Source organism: Camelus ferus, chromosome X, assembly GCF_009834535.1.
Source record: "Camelus ferus isolate YT-003-E chromosome X, BCGSAC_Cfer_1.0, whole genome shotgun sequence".
In the NCBI taxonomy this organism is placed as follows: domain Eukaryota; kingdom Metazoa; phylum Chordata; class Mammalia; order Artiodactyla; family Camelidae; genus Camelus; species Camelus ferus.
The window spans coordinates 20,572,292-20,595,448 of record NC_045732.1 but is presented as its reverse complement, the minus strand read 5'-3'; the positions used below and the strand labels follow the sequence as shown (position 1 = coordinate 20,595,448).

General features: G+C 43.2%; 1 protein-coding gene across 1 annotated transcript in view; it reads left to right on the top strand.

Annotated features, from left to right (window-relative positions):
* Positions 1-23,157, top strand: part of REPS2 (RALBP1 associated Eps domain containing 2) — a 131,269-nt gene that overhangs the window by 15,424 nt on the left and 92,688 nt on the right. The window contains exon 4 of the mRNA XM_032475655.1: positions 5,882-5,979. Within this exon, the coding sequence (XP_032331546.1) occupies positions 5,882-5,979 (98 nt within the window). The remainder of the gene's footprint in view (positions 1-5,881; positions 5,980-23,157) is intronic.

Genomic DNA, 23,157 nt, shown 5'->3' with positions numbered 1-23,157 from the left:
GGAGGCACTGTGCTGAGGTTTGCGCTGTGCCCAGTTGTGGGGTTGCCTGCTCCCTCACAGTTATGCTGTGCTGGCCGTGTTAGTGGTAAGATACGTTAGTTGGTTCTGAGGATGACTTGCAGAGTTGGCTTCCTTGGCTGCAGTGCTCAAAGCTCCATAAATTCACCGCAGTGTCTTTGTCCTCCTGGGGCTCGGGCTCCTAGTTTAAAATATGACCTATGAAAGGTATTCTAAAATTGGATATCCGTAACCCCCTTTTTTATTTTGGGAGCTGTAACTGAAAACGACCCGGTTACTGCAGGTTTTTGCTGGGTTGAAAATAGTGGTGACTTTTGGAGGGACACAGATATAAAAATGTGTGCTAGGCTGGACTAAAGAGAGGCTGTAATCTTGCAGAGAGAAGCAGATGTGGCATAATGGAAAAATCTTTTGATTGCAATCAGGGGGGTGAGGCTTTATGTGACTAGCTGTGTGACCCTGGGTGAGCCGCTGACTGCTCTGAACCATGATTTCCTCTCCTCTTTTTTAAATGGAATAATAGTACCCTATAGGGGTGTTGTGAGGATAAGCGAGGAGTATCTGTGTTGATACTGATTGGAAATCAGTATGTGAAATCTGAAATGTGATTGGAAACTAAGTCTGATGCAAATCCAAAATAATGCTGTTAGAGATTAGTAACAAAAAATCACTCCCCTGAAATTTGAGTGTCCCATTGGTGTCTGAAATGCAACAGGGTTGAGAATTCTTCATTTTCCTCTTATAGTCTCTCCTGCTGGATTTCCCTATTTTTAGAAATGGGTTTTTCCCCCTAATTTCACTTGCGCTTGAAAGTTGGAGTTGTATGCCTAACATGGTGCGTTTTTTTGGTTTTTAATTAACAAGTGAGTCATTTTTTTATTGTACTGAGTCAGCCTATCACCAGGTTCTACCATGTCTTTTTTAATATTCCTTAAAAAACCTGTCTGTACCAACTCTCTCCACTTTCTCCTCATTCCATTCAAATTGGGCTTTCATTCCCCTCAGTGGTAAGGAAACAACCTGCTTCTCTCCGTCTTTCTTGACTTTCAGCAGTCTTTGGCAGTGTTGTCCGTGCTCTCATTCTTTCTTAGCCTTTTATTTTAAAATGAGGTAAAATTTATATATGATAAAATGCACACATTTAAAATCTTCAGTTTGAGATGAATATACCCATGCATCTACTACTTTGATCAAGAATAAAATATTCTCCTACCACATGGTCTAGCAATTCTACTCCTGAGTATATATCCGAAGAAAATGAAAACCCTAATTTGAAAAAAATATATGCAGCCCAGTGTTCATAGCAGCATTATTTACAGTTGCCAAGGTATGGAAGCAACCTAAATGTCCATCAACAGATGACTGGATAAATAAGATGTGTGTGTGTGTATTTGTGTATGTGTGTATGTATACACACATACACATACATACATATGCAATGAAATATTATGAAATTCTGTTATTTGCAACATGGATGGACTTGGAGGGCATTATGCTTAGTAAAGTAAGTCAGAAAGAGAAAGACAAATGCTGTGTTATCGCTTGTATGTAGAATCTAAAAAATAAAACAGACGAATGAATGTAACAAAACAGAAACTGACTCACAGATTAGAGAACAAACTAGTGGTTACCAGTGGGGAGGGGCAAGATAGTGGTCAGGGATTAAGAGGTACAAACTACAATGTATGAAATAAATAAGCTATAGGGATATACCGTGCGGCGCAGGGAATATAGCCATTATTTTATAATAACTTTAAATGGGGTATAATCTATATAAGTATTGAATCACTGTGCTGAAACTAATATAATATTATAGATAAATATGTCAATAAAAAATTAAAATACTCATTAAAAAAGGAATACAATATTTCTCTCACCTCTGAGATGCCCCTTTCCAGTCACTCCCTGTCCCTCCAATGCAAGCACTGTTCTGATTTTTATCACTCTAGATTAGTTTTGCCTCTTCTAGAACTTCAGATAAATGGAATCATATTGAACGACTGTACTCTTATGTGTCTTTCCCTCAACATAGTGGTTGAGATTCTCCATGTTGTTGTGTGTCTAAGCAGTTTGTTCCTTTTTATTACTCAGGAGTGTTCCATTGTATGAATGTATCATGATTTGATGACCTGTTGTCCTGTTGATGGACATTTAGGTTATTTCCAGTCTTTGACTATTATGAATAAGGATGCTATGAACATTATGTGTGAGTCGTTTTGTGACATATGTTGTTGTTTTCCTGATACCTAGGAGTGGAATTGCTGCACCTTAGGGTAGGTGTATGAGAAACTGCCACAGTTTTACCAAGTGGCTGTATATTCCCATTGGCAGTGCATGAGAATTTAGTGCTTCTTGCCTGCAGTTGGTATGTTGGTTTCTCTCTTCAGTGTTTATAATGATCCTTAAACTTGGTGAGCTACTCTTCCAGAGGGTTCTCCTTTGCACAGTATACCCATAGAGAGGAGTCTGAGTAAACAGTCTTCTGTTTCTCTAGGAGTTGAGTTTTCTGATTCTGTCCATCAATTAGAAGCCTGTTAGGTCTCTGTAGCTGGGAACGAGGTCATTCAGAAGTAAAATGTTTATAGGTATTTCCATTTAGACTTTTCCATCTGTCTAAGTCAAAGGGAGGGAGAGTTTTATACACTTTCAGTCCATCTTGTGATTTTTGCTTCTAATTGATACTGTTCACTTCAGAGCTTGGTCATTCCTGTTTCTGTAACATCCATGGATTTCCTTCCAAAGGATTTTTTTTTTCACTTGTCTGCTTCCTTTTCTGTCATCTATCTCTAGGTCAGGAAGTAAGAGAAACTCATGTATTTTCATTTTCTTTCTCCCTACATATTCAGAACTCAGTTTCTCTTAAAGATTCCATGTTTTTTTCATGTTTCTTAACTCTCCTCTGTTGTCTTTACAATGTCACCAACCCATCTGACAAACCCAAGATTCTCTTCCCTGTTTCTGTATTTCATTGTTCCTTTGATCTACACAGTAGCATATCTAAAGCCTATTAAACCTTAGTGGCTTTGGTACTAAGCATTCTCAAGTTATTCTTAAGTTGTGCATTTTCAGAAAGGAGTTTTGGAGCTAGGAGAATTTTCTAGGAATATGTTTTTCTGGGGTCATTTCCCTGTCCAAGATCCTGCAGTGATTCCTGACTAATGGGGTGTGTGTGTAGCTTTTAAATCAGACCGAGCATCTTCAGACCAGTCTGTGATTCAGAGCCCCTCTTCAGCTTCTCTCTTGGGCTTCTGCTAGTTTCATTTGCTGGCTTAGCTATATAGCTGTTGCTTGTTGGGTGAGACTTACGTGCATTGTTTTCTTCTACTACAACCCTCAGAGGCAGATACTCCTATCTGTATTTAAAAAATAATGTTTAAATCACAGTAGTACATGTATGTATTTAAATAATACTTAAATGCTTATAGTAAAAACAACTCTTCTCCTTCCCTCTCAGCCTGTTTCTAGTCTCCAGAGGCAACTGCTTTCAACTCTTTTTACCTGTTTATTCTGATATCTAATGTCTTATCTTAAAATCAATGTGTCTGTTCTCCTTTTTCTTATACATCTTATTCTGATGTATCAGTTCTAGATATCTACTAACTTAAGAGTATGGGCTATAATTTCAGTCTCCTGGGCCTAAAGATAGACTTGGTGGCCTACATTTCTCATTTGTGTCCTGTGTGACTATGGGCATTTCACCTTTCTGAGCCTCAGTTTCCCATGTCTGTGAAATGGAATAATCTCTGCCTCCAAGGCTTGCTCTGTGGATGAGATGAGGAATGTGTACAGACCTCTGCTCCTCGCACAGCTCCTGGCACATTGTAGCTGCTCAAATGTTCCCTCATATTTTCTTTTGTGTTTCTAGAATCTGGTGCCCGTTTTACTTTTGAAGCTCTTAAGTATTCTTGAAAGTCACCTTCTGGATATCATTCATTGCATTGAGGTTTGTGGTCTCAGTTCTAGTTTGACAGTGAATCTCAGAGTGAAAGGGTTCATTTCATAGGTGGTACTTCCATTCCTTATACGACCTCTTGTAAGGGGAGCTAAAAATTATTTATTTTGTACTGAGTTGTGTGTTTTGGGTTTTATTTGGGAGGTAGGAGAGTAGAGGCAATGAGTTAGCACTTACCTTTTTACCTCCTGAGTTCAGTTCCAATTAAGGAATGAGACAGGAGGCAGACTGATGGTGGCTCAAATACCAGCTCTGGTACCGATAGAACTGACTGGAACACATGTCTAAGATTTGTGACCAGATAGCTTTAGACACTCACCTTTCTAGTCTCAGGCAAGTGTGGCCACCCCAGGCGTCTCATGGGAATAGGAAGAGATAAATCTGGCATCAAGATCAAGTCTCTCCAGAAATGCCCCACCAGGCAGCTGAGTTCATGCCTTACTGCTGAGGTGTGTCTGTCTCCTCCTAGGGGAGGAAGGCCCTTGTAGGTGAGAGACTGGGGCCATGGGCCAGGTGGGCTCCCCCGACACATGTCCGTCCTGAGCAGTAGAAGCTCCTTCCCTCTGAGGGGAGCCAGAGGCGTGTGGGATCAGCTTCCTAGGGAAAGCTGGTGTCCTCTAGTGTCCCAGCCATGTACAGTTTCCTGTGGTCCAAACTTTCCAGCAGGAGGAGTTTAGTTTGATGTTCCATCAAAATGGAATGATCTTAAAAATCCTTCTTCGAGGACAGCTCCTGCCTACCAGCTGAAACTTATTTTTAAGATTTGGACTATGTGCTCTCTGTGTATGTTTCTTTTACAGTTTTTGTATTTCGAATCCATTAGCAGGGTTGGAAAATCCATTTCATGGTTTGCCAGGCAATGATTTTGATGTTTTAATGTGTTTTAATGTTTTATAATGTTGTATTCCAGTTCCTTGGAGGAAATACAGAGAGCAGCTGTGAGTCCATGAGTGGTTTGCTGTTCATGATGTGCTGTTGTTATACCTTCTTTATTTTAAAAAGATCAAACTATGCTAAAGGTCATGCCATAACATGCTGCTCTGCTCTCTCTACCTAATTTTATTTATAAGGAACTACAGAAAGAAAGCATTTACTTACTTATATACTCCAAAAACCTGAACTGTTAACCCACAGAGATCAGAAATGGTTTCATCTTGGGTGCTCATTTCTCCTTTCTGTTAGAGCTGAGTAGTACCTGGTTATGTGTAACTGATTTCTTACCATGTTGGCAAGGTCGTTAGTAAGTGTTCTGGAAATAAAAGGAAGGAAAAAAAATTCATTCATTTTTGTGGCTTAAAAGCTTTCTTAAAGGTAGCAAAGTTATTTTTAGTTTGGTTATCAAATAATAAAGTAGTACATATAAAATACATTTATTCCTTTCTGTATTTTTCTCTACTTGGTCTTGCATTCTTTCCAACAAGGGAAAGAAGACAGTGCCATTTATTTTTCGAAAATAAACAATAATGTTGATTCTTAATGTTCAAAATGCATATTTGTTTTCTTACTTCTTTGGAGGGGTGGATGGTGAGTTTTAAATAGGAGGGTATATATAGAACTTACCATAGATTTAGAATATAAGCATTTATGACGTGGCACTTTTCTAACTACTCTCATTATTTTCTATCCCACTTTAGTCTCACCAATCACTCTTATGATTTATTCTAATATTAACCTGATGTAATTGTTTTCCTGCCTTATCATGAATTGGTTGACTGTCTTTAGATTGTTTCTTTAAATTGTACCCAGGGTCACCAAGGTTTGTTTGTCTTAGGTGGCCCTATGTGTTTAAATTCTTAATTTCTTTGCTAATTCTTCCCTGAAGAGCAGACACTGTATCAGTTTGAGTGTGAAATCATGATTTTGGGGTAGAATCTTTGTGTACCATGCTGACTTTCTCTCCTGCTGTTTCAGCTCCTTATGAAGCTAGGCAGTCCCTTGTCCAGCCTGAGGGACCCTCGTCAGGTGGCCCAGGACCCAAACCCCCTCGACATCAGGCTTCCCTTATCCGGGTAAGTGGTGTCGTGGGGTAATGCCAATGGGAGACTTTGGGGACATGGCTTTTTGATCGGCTCTCTCTCTTTTTTTTTTTTTTTTGTAAGAAAGATCTAAAACTCTGCCCCCTGAAATGTTGCAGTTCTTACTCTGTTGCTTGTATGTTTTCCTAAATCTTTTCTACTGTGTTTGTTTCTACTCCTTCTCAGTGTCTCCAGAGTAATCCTGGCTGGTTCTTGATCTTGGTGTGTCTAAAATGCCCTTCCACCTTCACCTGCTTAATCATTAGGCACCTCATTTAGGATAACTTTACTTTTTCTAAAACAACCTATCTTATCTCTACCTTATTCTTTATTATTACATCTTCAGTGCGTAGTTAGCTGTTGCTCATTTGTTTTGTGCCTCCAATTACATTGCAAGCTTTGGAAGGCAGAGGTAGTTCTCCTGTATTTTCCCTCAGTGCCCAGTCCAATGCTGTTTGGACAACAGTTATATTACAAGTGGCAGCAAGTACAGTTTCCTATATGTAATAGATACAAGAGAAATACGATAGAAACACAAATGTTATCTCAGTTTCTCCTGGCTACCCACAGCTTAGAAAATTTCAGCTTCCCTTCCTCTGGACAAAGAGTTCTTATTTTTTACCATGTCTTCAGTTGTTATCTTGTGTGGTACCTCTGAGTCCTATGCTAGTGAAGTCATAGTTCCAGAAAAGGGTGGGCACACGTGCGTGCACACATGTGTGTGTCTGCCTGAGAGAAATTATGAGAAAACTGGGTTCACTGTTTGACTCTAAAGACAAGAGGAAGTAGGGTGGTTTGTATAACATTACAGTTGTCCAACCTAGGAATAAGGATCATTTATGTCAGGTAGTTCTCAAATAGAAGGGTGATGTCAGATAGTCCCATAAAGAAGTGGGCTGGTCGTCTGGAACAGAGTGAACGGGCTAAGAAAGACCGCGGTGTCCATTGAATAGTCACTGGGCATGGAGCTCTGTGTTAGGCCTGCCACAGAACTTATCTTCTAAGGTAGTACTCTGTGTACAGAGAATTTTCATAAAGATTGTAGACAATTTAGCCATTGCTGGGTATCTGTATGTAATGCTTGCTTCCTGCAATGGTCAGATCTAGATGCTGTTATATCTGTTTCCACAGATGAGGTAATGGTGGCTAAATGAGGTCAACTAACAGTCTGAGGTTTCATTTGTAACTAGTTAAGTGGCGGAGCCAGAATTTGAACCCAGACCTGCCAAGTGTCGAACCCTCTTCTTTCAAATACTGTGCTATCCATTAGAGTCCCACAGGACAAGAAGGCCAGATTCTAGAGTTGCTCTATAAATGAACATTGGGTGTAGTAAAAAATATTCTGGAAAATACCTTATTGGTACCACACTGGGAAGCCAAGATGCCATTCTCTCCTAGGTCCATTAGAGCTCAGTTTAACCCCCAAGTTGGAACAGACAGCTGTTTCTTCAGCTGAGCCCCAGATGTAGTAGTTGGCTGTATTTAGAGGTCCTGTGGTGCAGAAATATGTGTCTTTAAACATGAGAATCATACCTACTGTGGAGTGATGGTTACATTAGGAAAGGTATCAGAGGGACTGGGGTTCATCCAAAAAATCTGCAAGGTGTGGTTGTGCATGTTTCTACAGAGTGTATTTTAGTGTATCCTGAACTGTTAGAATGAGGGTCAAAGAAGCAGTAAATCCTGAACTTCGCCATGGTTAGACAGGGTCACCAGGCCCTTTCTCCTTAGTCCCCCTGGCTGGGATGGCCATGGGCTCTCACTTGGATTGGTGTCCTGGGACTTCTAATCTCTAGGTCCGTTTTTCTGCTGGTGAACATGCTTCTTGGGCACTTCAAGCAACTAAGGTTTACTAAACACCTATCAAGTGCCTGGTGCTGTGTTGAGAATACAGATACGAGATATAACACTCCCAGTCCTTGCCCTCATGGAGCTTACAGACTGTTGGAGGAGATGGCCATCAATCAAACCATCACAAAGTACATTACCCTATGCTTTGAAGATGAAGAATGTCAGGGGGAAGTTAGGACCTAGCCATGGCAGACAGGGGATCAAGGAACGCTTCTAGCGGGAAGTAACATTTGAGTTGAGAGGAGAAGGATTCCTCCATGTTAACCAGGTGAGGGAGTGCGATTGGGGAGAGTGAGCAAGAAGTAGAGGGAGCTGCATGTACAGGCCCTTTTCTACAGGCTTAGTATTATATACACCTCTGTTTCAGTGCTCACAGCTATCTTAGGAGATAATTTTTGTTGTTATCCCATTTTTCAGATGACAAAACCTGAGGTTTAAAGAGCTTATTTAATTTGCCTAAGGTCACAGCTAGGAAGTATTAGGCCTGAAGTTCAAACACTGGGCATGATTCCTTAGTCTTTGTCTCAGAAACTGGCTGGATGGTGATGTCATCTGTCAAGTCAAGAAGCCCTGAATGAAAAACTAGTGTTGGAAGCATTAGGGAAAGATCCTGAGATCAGTGTTGGATATTGGAATTTGAACTTTTGAGGTAGCCAAGAGGAGGTGTCAAAGAGATGGCAGGATATCTGGGACTAGATCCTTGGGGAGAGCCAAGGCTGGGTAGAAGTATTTGGCAGTGATTGGCCTTTAGAAGGACTCATGGGATAGTGCAGAAAAGTCAGACAGGTTCTCACCCAGGTCCAGCCAGACTCTGTGTGACCTTGGGCATGTTCCTTCTCTTTTCTGTAACATGCATGAGTTGGAATGGATGTAACAGTCCGTTGTAAGAATCTGCAACAGCCTGATCCCCTTAATGTTTGTTTGGTATCAGTGGAGCGCCCCCCCCCCCAACCCCGTTTGGAGCATTGGCTTCTGTTTAAGATGAGAGCAAGGGGCCTCTTTTGGGACAGCAGTGTGTGGTTTTCATGGCTAATGTGTTTTTCTTTCTTCAGTTCTTAGGTTTCCTTCTTGTGCCTATCAACTTGCTTTGGCTGGACTCCACATCCCAGAAAGCAAAACGCCCACCTGAATTAGTCATCTAGATGAGAGTCTGAAGTGAAGGGTTTCAGTGGGAGGGGATCCATATGGATCGGGCATGGTGCTAGGCCTGGCTGGGGTACTCATTCCCCCACGTTGCCGTGCTAATGTGCTGCTGGCAGCCTCGCTCTCTTCTAGCTTCCTCTGTGGCCTTGTATTCAAGTCCTTCCTGCCTGATTGGCAAGGGTGGCCTCTGGGAACTGTGGAAGGCTTTTAGGGACCCTGGGTCAGCACTGTTGCAGCTCATGGGCTGAGCATTTCATAGGTGCTGATGCAAATTCACTGCTCAAACATTGGAATGAACAGTCTTTTTGGTTAATATTTTAGGAATTTCAATTTTTTAAATTGAAGTACAGTCAATTACAATGTCAATTTCTGATGTACAGTGCAATGTCTCACTCTTGCATGTACATACATATATTCGTTTTCATTAGAAATTTCGATTTTTTCATTCAGATGTTGGATGTTTTTCCCCTTGAAATTTCAGATACTGAGCACATCCTATATGTGGATGGTTGACAGTGGTTTGTAAAGAAATGATAAATCTTCTTTCCTGCTTTTCTGTTATGATGTGTTTATAGGTCATTTTGTGGTTTACTTTTCACAAGTGATCCTAACCGTCTGGATTGTGTAGTCCTTTGGTGTAGAATTTAGAATGGGTCGTCCTACTCCCCCTAAGCTCCACTGCCTCCGTTTTTGCCACAGTTGCCAGAAAGTACCTTGTGTTTAAGTGCTTGTCTCATTGACCCTTGGCAGCTTTTGACACTGACTGCCTTCTTGAAATGCTCTCATTTGTTGTCTGCAATGCCATCTTCTGGTTTTCCTCCTGCTTTTATGACTACCTCTTCCTAATCTTTTTTTCCAATACCCCTTCCTTCACCTTCACCTGTACCTTACATGTGAGTGATTCCCAGGTCCAGTTCTCAGTCGGCTACTCTTTGGTTACATGGAGGCTGATGATCACATCTCTCCATCCACCAGACATCTTCCCTTGAATGTCCCACTGTCACTCTAAACATGTCTTTTTCACAAAACCATCTTTCACCCTTCCGTCCCTGGCTCCCCGCACCCAGCATCTCAGGCCTGCACGCGGGTCCCTGTCTCTGACTCCTTTCTAACCACATGGGCCCACTCAGCTACCAAGTTCTGGTCATTTCACTTTCTCAGTACTTCTCCTAACTGTCCATTCCCCTGTGCTCCCTCAGTCAGCCTCTAACTTTTCTTGCTTCCACCCTCTTCAAATCCGTTATCCTTGCTGTGAAAAAAAAAAAAAAAACAACACAGATCTGATCCTCCTACTCCTTTGATGGAAAACTGTCACTCTCTGCCCACTGCTCTCAGCAGAGCATCCATGTTCCCGGCCGTGGCCCTTGGGGTCCTGGCGTTTGGCCCCGTGTACCTCTTACCTCTGCAGCCACAGCAACCGCCTCTCCTCCTGTCCTGAGCTGGGAGTGTTTCCCGCACAGTCAGTGTTCTCTGCGTGGGAACCTTACTCTTCAGCCTTGCTTTTACCTTCGTTGTTTTTTCCTTTGTCCATTGATAACATGAAGTGTGAGAATTTTTAAAATATTTCTTGTACATGTGAGGTTTCCATTTTTTCATTCTTAAAAAGCAGTTTGTTGCTTGTCTGCTCATTTACCTGTGAAGCTCAGCCAGCAGGATGGGCGTCTGATCTTTATTGGTTTTCTGTCCCAAAGACGACCAGTGTTGTCTGTTATTCGTTGTCCCAGGAATGGTATATGTATATGTAAGCAAATACACGTATTCTTCTATCTCATATATGCAGTATATCTTTACCTGACTCTAGGGAGAGAGGTTTGGCAAATGAAGTATCCTTCCAGCCAGATCCTACTAGAAAAAATTATCTTTCATTTTAAACCAAACACACACACTTTTGAAACCCTAAACATAAGTGTCGTGATTTTTCCCCCCTTTTGAAGGGATGAACTTAACAGTCTTCTGGGGTAAATTCTCAATACTCACTACTCTTCTTACCTCAAAGACAAAATCATGCCAAATAGGATTTAGAGAACTTTTCCACCCTACCATTCTAATTGGAGTTTGGTTATGTTTTCAGTGAAAGTTTTCTGATGAACAGGTAGGGGAGGGGTTGTTAGACATTGCTAGCCAGTCACCACATTAATCTATAAGTCAGTAACTTGAAAAACATTTATTTAACTTAGTTGTCTTCTTTTACCCCCTCATTCTCACTCAATCTCAATTACTCACCACGCCTCCCACCCCACCCTGTAGGTCCCTATGGCCAGAGACAGATTCTCTCTGCTCCTTTGGTCCTTTTGGAATGGTTCTAAACAGCAGAGATGTATGTAAAGGATGATGAAAGAAATGAATCCCCCCAGGCTCTGTTGGAGTGATATTGGCATAAGTCCACAGAGACTTAATAGTCAGCACAAGTAAATTGTTGATTCCAAGAGTTTGGTCGGGAACAGGAAGAAACAGTCTTTCTGGGAGGCTGACAGTGCACTGGGAGAACTTTTGATGGTGTGAAGGTATTTTATGGGTAGACCGGCCTGGGATGCTGGGAGGACAAGGAGAATAGAGAGCAGAGATTGTGGCTGAAGGATTGGGATGGGCTGGAGTGAGGTGGCTCAGGGTGGAGTCATGAGAGAGCTGGTGCTCTGAGTTTGGAGAATAAAGAAGCAGGAAACACGTAGGGCATACTCGGGCCTTCCCCAGCCCCTCTGGTTCCCTTACCTGATACTCAGCCTGAGGGGGACGAGCTGGGAGGCAAGCTGGCCTGTGTCGGCTCTTTCGGGGTCTAGGAATTCTCTCTCAAGGCATCACTTGGCCTGTTTGTGGGTTTGGTTTTTGTTTTTCAGTAGTGCCTCAGGCATTTTCCCCTTATTTTGGAATCTTGCCCCTTGACGCTTTTCCGAGAGCTCTGACTGTGCCGGCTGTGAAATGCCCCCGGACCCCTTCAGCATCGGCCCCTTCACTGCTCCTCACGTCGCTGTCTGTCCCTTGGCCATTGGGGCTCTGGAGAGCCATATGCTGTTCTCATGAGTGGCTGGACCTGACACTGCCCTGCAGTGGTCTCCCTTGTCACAAGGCTGCAGCAGAAGCACTCTGAAGTTTTGGTTGCTCGTTTCACATTATACAGTAAACACCACACTGTTATTTTTTTTTGCATTGTGAGTTGCAAGCTTTCAAATGTTTCTTCAGAGCAATTAAAAATTTTTAAAAAATGTCAAAAATTCAAAAGATACAAAAAGTATAGAGTGATAAGTGTCCTTCCCACCCCTTCTCCCAGCCGTCTAGGTCCCCATCCCAGAGGCACCTGATATCACCTATTTCTTTTGTTTCATTAGAGGATTATTTTATGCATATACAAGTGAACATAGGTATTTTTATATGTAATTATATACAATATATGTAAAATACATAATTCCACCTTTTTACATATATGGTTGCATACTATATATCTGTTAATGCACTTTGCATTTTTTTTCTTAACAATCAGCTTTAATAACATTCTTTAACAGTACATCTTTTTGGTTTTTTCAAATGCATAGTATTTCATTGTGTGCATCTGCCATAAAGCATTTAACCAGTCCCTTCTGATCAGTATCTGCAACTTGCAGTCACAGTGTTTGTGTGTGTGTATATATATATGTATACCAATGTAAAGTCAGTTCCTAGAAGTGGAATAATTGCGTGAAATGACTACACATCTTAATTTTTTGGTATATACATAAGTTTTTATTGAAGTATAGTCAATTTGCAATGTTGTGTCAATTTCTGGTGTACAGCACAATCCTTCAGTCATAGGAACATTCATATATTCGTTTTCATATTCTTTTTCACTACTACAAGATATAGAATATACACATTTTTAATTTTTGATAAAGAATTTTAAGTTGGAGGCTACTGATTTACACACTTACTGACAATGTATGAAAATGCTGATTTTTCTCATACCCATGCAAATGCACTGTGTTCAGGCGCTTAGGGATCTTGGCCAGTCTAATAGGTGAAACATAATATCTTGGTGTGGTTTTAATTAGCATTTCTCTTTCTTAGTGAAATGGACTATGTTAAGTTTAGGAGTCATCTGTTTTTCCTTTTCTCTGAAATTGCTTCTTAGTATCCTTTACCCCTTTTGTCTTTTGGATTATCAATGTTTCCTTATTGGTTTGTCATTCCTACCAGTCTGAAACCAGAAGCCTGTGTCTCCTTTCCTTTGGGTCAATGAGAGGCAGCAGTGTGTGTGGGAAATTCCTTGTGTGGTCGAGAGGAGGTCCTGGGCCTGAGGCCCTTGACAGAGGTTGGGGACCCCACTTCTTTTTGGTTCTGGAGCCCCAGGCCTGCTGGCACTGATGTCTTTTTGTTAACCTTCATGGCAGTAAAGTTGAGTTAGTTTATGGGTAGAGATTAGGGCTGGGAAAATTTTTCTCTTTTAGGAATGGTAAATGTCAACACTCTGTGTGTGTGTGTGTGTGTTGACCTCTCAGCATTGCTCAGACAACTCAGTTCTCTTCCTCTGACTAAAATTGAAGAGGAAGGGGGAAGAGGTGGGGAGGAGGAGGGAGAGACGGGTGGCAGGGAGGGAGAAGGTATGTGTGTGTTTGCTTTGTGTCTAACAGGAAGAACTGGCTTGATAAATTTTATCAGAACACATGTGACTAGTTCTTGACTTGACATCTTGTTTTACCAGATTCATTCCCCATTTGACTTCATACCCTAGCTGGAGTTTTGTCATCTCCTAAGAGGTAAAAAGTTGATCTATTTTGCTGAGTCTACCTAAGACCAGTGGTCACTATTACCTCAAAAGGTCCTCTGATTCATAGCATCCAGCCTCCTTTTCTTACTTAGAATTTTTTTTTCAGATTTTCTAGCCCTTATTTTTGAAACATTTTATTTGAGTGGATACTACAATTTACTTTTCTCAGCCTTAATCTTTTTTAGCTGTCTCTTGTTGTCTTCCTCAGGTGCTCACCATGTACCCACACTTCTTAACAATTTAAGTGACGGTAGTCGCCTGGATTTTTGCTGGAAGGCACTTATATATGAAAGACAAAAATGTTGTGTTACCAGATGAAAATAGTAAAGAGGTGCTGGATCACTGAAAGAAAGGGGATTCCAGGATATAATATAAGAAGAGGGTGCCTGGGATAGAAATTCAAGGATGTTTATAGGAAAAAGACGTTGATTCAGCGATATCACGACTGATTGGGGTTGTTGTCTTAAGGCCTTTCAGAATCCATGCTTACAGGTGGTGGGAATGGCGGAGGGGAAAGTAAGAATGCTGGGCTGGTCCATGTTCAAGTTCTAGCATCCGGATAGTGGTTTTACAAACGGGCTGGTTAGAGTACTGATGAAAGTATATGAGCACATTTTATTTGTGGGGTCACTGATGCTTTCTCACACCAATGGCGAACATTTCATTAAAGGCTTATCGTGTCCAGAATTTCCCTGGTAGTAGCTTTGGCCCACACTGATTTGGTAGACGGGGTGCCTCTGATTTAGCCCCTTGCATATAGCTGAAAACATATGATTGAACTCCTCGTCCCAGATAGTACTTTTTAAAGCTGGAAAGGAGTGTGGTGTTAGTTTCCAGCATATTCCCTGGATATCAGTAGATACTGTGGTGTGAATGTGAAAGGCTCCCTGATGGAGGCGCCATTTCAGCCGCTAGGTGCATCAGTGGTCCCTCCATCTTAGAAGAGCAGGCAGTATCATAGCCCCAATTGCCTAGCCCAAGAAGAGTCACTACTGAGTGAGTGCTTCTTTGGTTCCGCTGCTATGGTGGCCTCTTCACTTGGATGTGTCCTCAGTCCTCCCAACAGCCTTGCTTGCAAGGTGGAGTCCTCTACTCATCCATTCAGAAATACTTAGTAAGTGGCTTATATAGGTCAGTCACTGTGCCAGGGATACCCTGAGGATGACAAACATGATCCCTGCTCTCAGGGAACTTGCAGTCAAGCAGGGGAGAGGCATATGATAAGATGATCCCACCTCTGCGTGTATAATGGAAAACTGATAATTGCCCTAAAAACCGGAGAGTACTTGGGTAGCACATGACAGAGAAATCTGACCTGGTGCTGGAAAGTGAGGGAAGGTTTCCCTGAAGAAGTGATGCTTGACTGAGCTGTGAAGTAGGACCCACAGTTAACCAAGCAAAGGAAGGACTGTGCTGGAAGGTGAGGAAAGGGTGTCTCATGCAACGGGAAAAGTCTAGACAAAGGGCATGCTTGTTTTTAGACAACAGAATCTACTCTGACTAGCTTAAGCAAATAGGGATTTATAATAAGGGGTGTGGCTACCTGCCAAATCTTTGGAAGGGCTGAATATTCAGACTGTATTCTGAGATCGTAGGAACAGTTCCCCTAGACCCCACAGCAGGTCCGGACTGCTGGGGGAGCCCTGCCTATGCCACTATGAGAGCTGCAGAATGGGGCAGCAGCTGCCTAGTGGGTCAGCGCCAGCGCCACACCATGTGTGACCTGGGCTGGCAGCATGAGTGCTTTGTTCCCTGCCTCTTTCACCGTGTGACTCGGTTCTTAATCAGTCTTCCTGAGCATGTGTAGTGGCAACTAAGTCCCATGTGGAATTCTATTAGCAAAGGTGTTCAGACAGTGTAGTTTTTACCTCGCCATCGTCTGCCATGCAGGGAGTGACGTGGGTGGTGAGTGAGCCGATCTGGTATGTGGAGCATGGAGAGGAGGCTCGGGAAGAACGGAAAGGGGGCTGGTGTGGCTGGAGCCCAGGGTAGGGGAGATGAGGGTGGGGAGGTAGGCAGAGCCCTGTGGGCCGGGTCACCGCCTTTTAGGTGGGGAACTGTGGGCTCAGAAGTGAAGCAGCTGACCCATGTCTCGTGGTGAGCAAGTGACCATCCCAGATTTGAACCCAAATCTGTCTGCCTCCAGGACCTGCACTCTTTTTGTGCCTCAAATCTATAGCCGTATTCTCTAAAGCATTCCTTGAATTCAGCCTGAGTTCTTGGTGCATCTGTTTCTCATCTGACCTCAGGCTGCCTTGAATGTTAATGGTAGGGCAGTGGAGAAGAGACAGGCAGCCTTGACCACATCAGCAAGGATGGGGCTGGCAGGTTAGTGCAGTGGTACCGGTAGTCTGCAGCCTTATCAAAGTCTCCTCTCACTGCTGATTTCTTGCTTTCTCCTCGTCTTCTGTGCTGAGCAGAGAGCAAAGTCCTGACCATTATGAAGGAAAAATGCCCTTCTGAGCAGCAGATCTTGGTTCCTGATGGAGGAATTGGAGACAGTGATTACTCATGAACATTTCTTAGGTTAATCAAAGTAGTGTTAGTGCCACATACTAAAATAACAGGCGATGATTGAATATCTATATTGTGTGGCTCTCTGCAGGATTCTTTCCTGATGTGAAAACATGCCAGATGCTTATAAGCAAAAATTATGCAAGAAGTAAGATGGTGCTCTGTCTGTATAATTTAATAGTTCACTGGCCCAAATCTATAACTAAACTGGATAGTGGGGAGTGAGGTGAAAGTAAAGGATGTTCATATCCTCAACTGAGAGCCTCCATCTGCAGAATTGCAGCGATATTTTAGGCATTGCAGTGAGGTTGTTCATTAGAAGGAAATGGTACATTGTTACAGGATGGATGGTTGGATAGGCCAGGAGAACTACATGCTGATTCAAAGTATGCACTCTGGACTCCGTTCATGTTCTGGCTCTACCATTTACTAGGTGTATGATTTTGGTGAGTCACGTCTCTTCCCTAATCCTCAGTTTCCTGTTCTGCAAAATGGGAATAATGGAACCTACTTTGCAGGTTGCTGTAAAGATAAAAATAGATCACATGTGTTAGGTACTTAAAGTGTCTGGCACTTAGCAAATTAATGCGTCCATGTTATCTAACATTGTCCGATGTCTGTGGTGATCATTTAAAAAATTTAATTTATCTTAATAAGCAGCAACTGTGCATTGCGCATTAGACTCAGAGATTCCTATAGCTTGGCCATCAACCTTCTAAGCTGTTGAAATTAGCTCCCTCAGTGAGTTTGGCAATATCTTGTTAAAGGCATCTTTGTGGGTTTATTTCTGTGAAGAAACTGATAAACTTACATTGCTCTGCTAGGATTTAATTTTAACTAACTTCTCTAAAGGCAAAACCAGAAGTTATTTATTGCAGCTTCCTGTGAATCTATAATTATTTCAAAATAAAAAGTTAAAAAAATTTTTTTTCCCCTCTGATTTCATAGGTAAGGCTGAGGGCCCAGCCTTTACACTGTTGGGTGACAGTTGTTGGTAGGTGTGTATGAAGTTAAGCTCCAGTGATCATAGGAGAGCTCAGGTTAGCCATTCTGTCTCTGGGTCAGAATTAACAGTTTGTCCATTTGTTTATTTGTTCCCTCATCCATCAAACATCTATTGAGTGTTTCCCACGTAATGGGCACTTTTCCAGGCTCTGGGACTACAGCTGTGATCAGAATAGACAACATTTCTGTCCTCAAGGGCCTTATATTAGAGTGAGAGTGAGATGGGAAACAATATAAATGAGATTATGGAGTATGATTGGGAGTGGCTGAATGTTACAGACACAATTGCTAAGCCCTGTCTCCTTTTCTAGCTCCTTTTCTTCATTCCTCATTTAACAGTTTTCCTGCAGTTGTACTGCAACCCTCTTTTCTCTTTACTCTGTATATCCTCCTCGAGAGTCTCCTTCAAACTCATGAACGATAAACTCATGTAAACCAAGCATAGAGAGACGGCTGCTGAGATGCCTCACGTGCCATCCCTGAAGATAGTCTGCATGGGCAAATTATAAAGGGGTTTGGGCTCAGAATGGTCTCATGTCATTAGGTGGTCGGATTACAAAGTGAAGATGGCTTCATGCTCCCATCTTTGGTGCGGGAGTGGCTGTGCCGTTGGGACTAGGCAGGTCTGCCTTTCCTTTGGGCCTCGCTTGAAGGATGGATTGGTCAGAGTGACGGCTGCTTTAACAAATATTTCCCGTGTTTTAATGACTTCCCATGATAGGTCTGTTTCTCCCTCATCTCACAGGTTGGCAGGCAGCTTTCTTCCACATGGTGATTCAGGTGCCAGGGCTTCTTTTGTCCTGTGGCTGTGCCCACCCCTTCTCAGTGGGTCCTGGACCTGCCTGGAAGTGGTGCACGTCTCTTATGCTCCGGCTGCATTGGCTAGAATGCAGTCCTGTGGCTGCGGCTAACTGCTTGAGGGGCTGGAAAATGTCATTCCTGGCTGGGCAGTCACTCAGTCAGGCCTGTACACCAGGCACAGTAGGGCGTGGGTGATCAGAGGACAGCCACCACAATCCCACATAGAAGCATGGCTGTGGTTTGCTTATGTCTGTCTGATGACAGATCAATCCCGTGATCTTTCTTAAGGCAAATATTAATTGTCATTTGGACTGTAGTCTAATCTTAGCAGCCTGGTAATGTCTTCCTCTTTAGGGTGGTTGAGTCTTCTCACATCTTTGCTCATAGGATCGTGCTTTGATCATGGTCACACTGGCATTCTTATTTCTGAGAAATTGTTGGCGGGGCAGGTGTCCTCACATATTCACCATGGGCTTGGTGTGAGTTTTTGTTCCCTCAGATGGTTTGTTTACTAAGGCACCTAAAGGACATTGTTCAAAGATCATCACACCCTCAGGTGAAATGGCTAGACTCTAAGGCAATATTTCCAGGAGGCCTCCAGGGTGGGATTACATTTGAAACAGATATGTTTTGTGGTTGAAACAATATACACCCCCTTCTTAAGTTCTTTCTGACAATGCCTCCTTGCAAGTCATATTTTTTTAGCTATGTTTGATTTTAAGATACTTCAGGGGCAAATGTCACCTTTTGGGATTTTATTAATAGTATTACTTTTTAATGAGTCTTTTGAAGTCTCTTTCATTATAAACAGGCTGTTTCCCCCAGAGATAACAACTTGTGGTGTCGAATATTTGCATTTCACTTGAAACAAAACCAAGGGTTTGAATGTTTTAAATATAAGCAAATCTAATTCTCCTGTGTCTAGAGAAACTGTATAATAAACCATATGTATGCGGCTTAAGCAGACAGATGTGGAAGATGCTCTCTCCCAACCCCCTTTTATATTTTCCTAAAAATTCTTGCAGAGCTCAGAATTGCCACCAAGTAGGAAATAACCCCTGCCTAGCCAACCAGACCACTAGAGCAGGAGTGGAAGTAGGGGAGGCCTCTAGGGTGCTTGCGGAAGTGGAGCTTCTCCTGGTTCTGGCTTCTGCTCAGAAGCCCCAGGCTCCATCTCTCCCCCATGCCCTTTCTCAATGCCTTCAGTCTTTGCAGATAGACATTCTCTCTCAGGTGACTGACCTTTCAGATCTTTGTCTGAAGGGTTGTCTCAATTTTTATGGTTGCCCTTTGGGTTCATTTGGAGGCGATGGTTCCCTGCATCTGGGACTTGTAGCAAGAGAGGTCCGGAGCTGTCATCCTACTGCTGGAATGGGCTTCAGCTGATGGGAACCATGTGTCTTTTTTCGCTTTTCTTCCTCTCATAGCCCTCCCTTCCACTGGGCCACCTTGACTTCTGGCCGAAGTTGCTGACCTGGCCTTAACTGGTCTGACCTTTAGTCTTTCCCTTCCACTCTCCTTACTAAAGTGATCTTTCTGCAACTCAAATCTGATTATTTCATTGTCCTGTGTCATACTTATTTGTGGTTCCCGATTGTCTTCTGGGTACAATTTGAACCCCTTAACCCGGTGCACCTGGGCCTTCATGGTCTGGACCATCTTGAGGCAGATCCACTCACATCCACTCTGCACTGGTGGCCTGTTCTATCTGTATGTAGCCGTTTCCAGAGATGGCTATTTTCTGTCCCTTTTCGGTGTCTTTGCAGATGCTGTTCCTTTTGCTTGTCTTGCCCTGCACATTCTGTAGCATTGCTTCTCAGACTTGAGAGCGCTTTGCATCATCTAGCAGGCTTGTTAAACTGCAGATTCCTGGGCCTCACTCCCAGACTTGATGACTCACTAGGTGTGGGGTAGGGCTGGGGGTCTATGTTTCTGACGAGTCCCCACGTGATGCAGAGGCGGGTAGTTTGTGGACCACACCCTGAGCAGCAAGTGCTCTGGAGGTCCCTGGCTTACCACAGTGCACACTTCACTGTTGGAGATTGCCCGTCTTTCTCCCTCACTCCTGGGAAAAAGAATCTGGTTGACTGTTGGTGTATCCCTAGTGACTAGTCTGCAATATTGTTGGTGATCAGTAAGTGTCTGAAAGAATGAATGAGCGGGTCACTGTTCTTGCAGCAGAGTTCACATCATTTTGATTCTTGTAGCAGATCAGCTTATTTTGGGGATATTTCAGCTTAAGAGTGTGAAATGTGATCTACCCCTTCCATATCCCCTTCTCTGTTCCTGAAATCACTCAATGGATAAGGAACTTGAGAATTTCCCGCAGAGATCAGACCCTGGGACCGACAGGGACTTCTTTTGATAGATTTCAAACTTGAAAATATGAAATGGACTCACAGGCTTTCTGTCATTAAGCAAAGCATCGAGTAGTGTTTCTGCAACTCTTTCAAAATAAGACATACTCCTGAAGTTATTAGGGCCTGTCAATAAGTGGGCCTTGCCTGCTTTTTTAATGTCGGTGCTGTACGTGCTAGGGACAGTATGTGGAATAAAGGGTGATATGACAAGGCTCTAGTTCTCTAGGTTGAAGTCTGAGTGAAGATATTTAAGGACACTTTAAATGTACAAATGTGTGATACTTACCATAATTATAATAAGGATTCGTATTTTTTAAAGATGCTCAAATCACTTGGTTTCTCAAATCAATTAAAAACATACAGTGAGAGGCAAAGGAAAGAGATAGGTGTAGGTTCGCATGTTTAGCCAGTAGAAGGGCCACCGCATGTATGGGTTGTCAGTGTTCATATGCCCTCTCTTGTTATTGTAAGGCATTTTGGTTTCAGGGATCAGGAGCTCTCCTTGCCAGCTTACGTTTTCTTGAGAAAGAGGGAGGGGTTGGAGTTCTTATGGGAATTCAAGAAATGAGAGACAAGGAGTGGCCCAGCGGTCCCCAGGTGTGGGAGTTCTTAGTTATTCACATTTGTTCTGTCAGTAACAGGCTTTCCCCTAGTTGCCTTGAGTTTACTTCTCTGTCCACTCCTCTTTTGGCTGCCATCAACCACGCTCACCCTGGACTCTTTCTGAAACTTCTCTGCCTTATAGGTTCTGCTATGCTCGATTCTGGCTCCCTCATGACTTTGAGTCCCAGCTGGCCCTTACTTTGCATCATGGCCCTGCGATGCATCTGCTCAGGGTCTGTTTCCTCTGCTTGTTGATCTTTCTGCTCTTCATCCACATCCTCAAGAATGAGCATCTGGCCCAACTTGTTCTCGCTAGAGAAGAGCTTTCTATGCCAGAGCACCCTAGTGGCCAGCGGCTGGGTGCCCACCCACCCTGACTCGGACTCAGTTGGGTGAGACAGGGCATGAGGTGGGATATGCGGTGCACACGTGGCTGCCAGGCCCATCTTTGTAGCAGAGCTGGTGGTTAGGGGGCAGGCAGCGCCTTGGCAGTGGCTGTGGGTACACCAGAGAGCCCTTTGGGGCTAGGGTTCTTGAGGATGGATAGGATTGAGCAGGCTGGGATCAGAGGAAGGATGTTCTGGGGAGAAGACACAAATCTCACCCATGAGGAGAGGGCGTGTAGCAATCAGAAGCCTGCTATGACTGAGCAAGGAGGAGGCTGGATTTTAAGGGTGCTAAAGGCCAGGTGGAGAAGGTGGATTGGTTTTATTGGACAACAGGTCATCCTGTAAGCTTTTAAACAGAGGAATCGATCACTGTGATCTCCTGTCCATTCCTGCTGTAAGAATAGACTTAAGACCTGATAAGAGGCCACTGACACCACTCAGGAGTCAAGTTATGTAGGAGAGGAAGTAGAGTGAGCATGGTCATGGGACCGGAGAAATAATAGACATGGGCTGACACTAACAACACCACCTGGGCCTGGCAGCTTCGGTTCCATGCGGGAAGTGGAGTATATTCCAGGGGAATAGAAGCTGCCATGTCAGCACCAGGGAATGCAGCAGTCAACGCCCAGCACGGAGATTTTGGCAACAGATTAAAAAGAGGGGGCCATTATTTGCTGACTGCAGGGGTTCACTGAAGGATATGGGCACGTCCCTTAAGCTCTCTGAATCTATGTTTACTCATCTAGGAAAAGGATAATAACACCTGCTGTGTTTACCTCTCAAATGTTTTGAGGTGCTCAGATGAGGTGGGGTGTGTGAAATGCTTCATAAATTTCAGAGCACTCTGAATTTAAGGTATTAACTAGTGGACTAACTTCCAGGGCATTTTAAAATGGTTGATTCACATTTGGTGGAAATTCAACTAGTATGAAAACTTCAAAGATGACATCTCAAGGTTAAATCACAGCTCAAACTTTCAGAGACTCATTTCTTCTCTGAATGGTGTCAGAGGAGAGCCCAGTATTCCTGGGAAGATTTTCTTCCAGAATGGTGTGTGTGTGTTGGGGAGGTTGGGGAAGGGCCGCTATGGCCTGCTGTCTTTTCTTGGGATAGTGAGTAGAATGCCCTCCTAATAATTAATGCCTTAATACTGTGTTCAGAAGCATGCAACTTGATGGCTTTTTATTAGTAATATCTCTTCCTTTCCTCATGTCCTTTTGTCTTAAAGGTTCACCCTCCTTGTGTTCACCTTTTAATTCCACAAAGCGGCCCTTGGCAAGTAGCACCTTAGCCTTAGGATGGATGGGAGGGATGGAACAAAGCCCCGGGCTGCTTCTTCCAGAATCACCTTGTTTGCTTCTTTCCCCACTGCCTGGCAGAGCTGTTTTCTCCCGCATTACTTCTCTGTTATCCTGAAGTCCTCAAATTTGGCTTGCTCGCCCCCTAGTGGTAGGTCTGACGCGCCCCTTGTTACCCTGTTTGCTGCACTACCATGACAGCCCATCTCTCCACTCGGCTCTGCTACTGAGTAGAATCCCCCGTTCACACAGGTGGAATGAGAGGTTCGGTGGTCCTGACTTACCACTCACGTGGGACCTGGGGATGTGGGACTTGATTCAGAGTTTTTGATTCTCAGATTTATGCAACGGAAATGTCTCAGAAAAAAAGATGATGTGATTATAACTCTTCTAGATTAAAAAAATGGTTTAAAAAGAATCTAGATTATTTTACTATCTACTCAGCTAATTTGAAAGAATCACAGTGTGGTGAA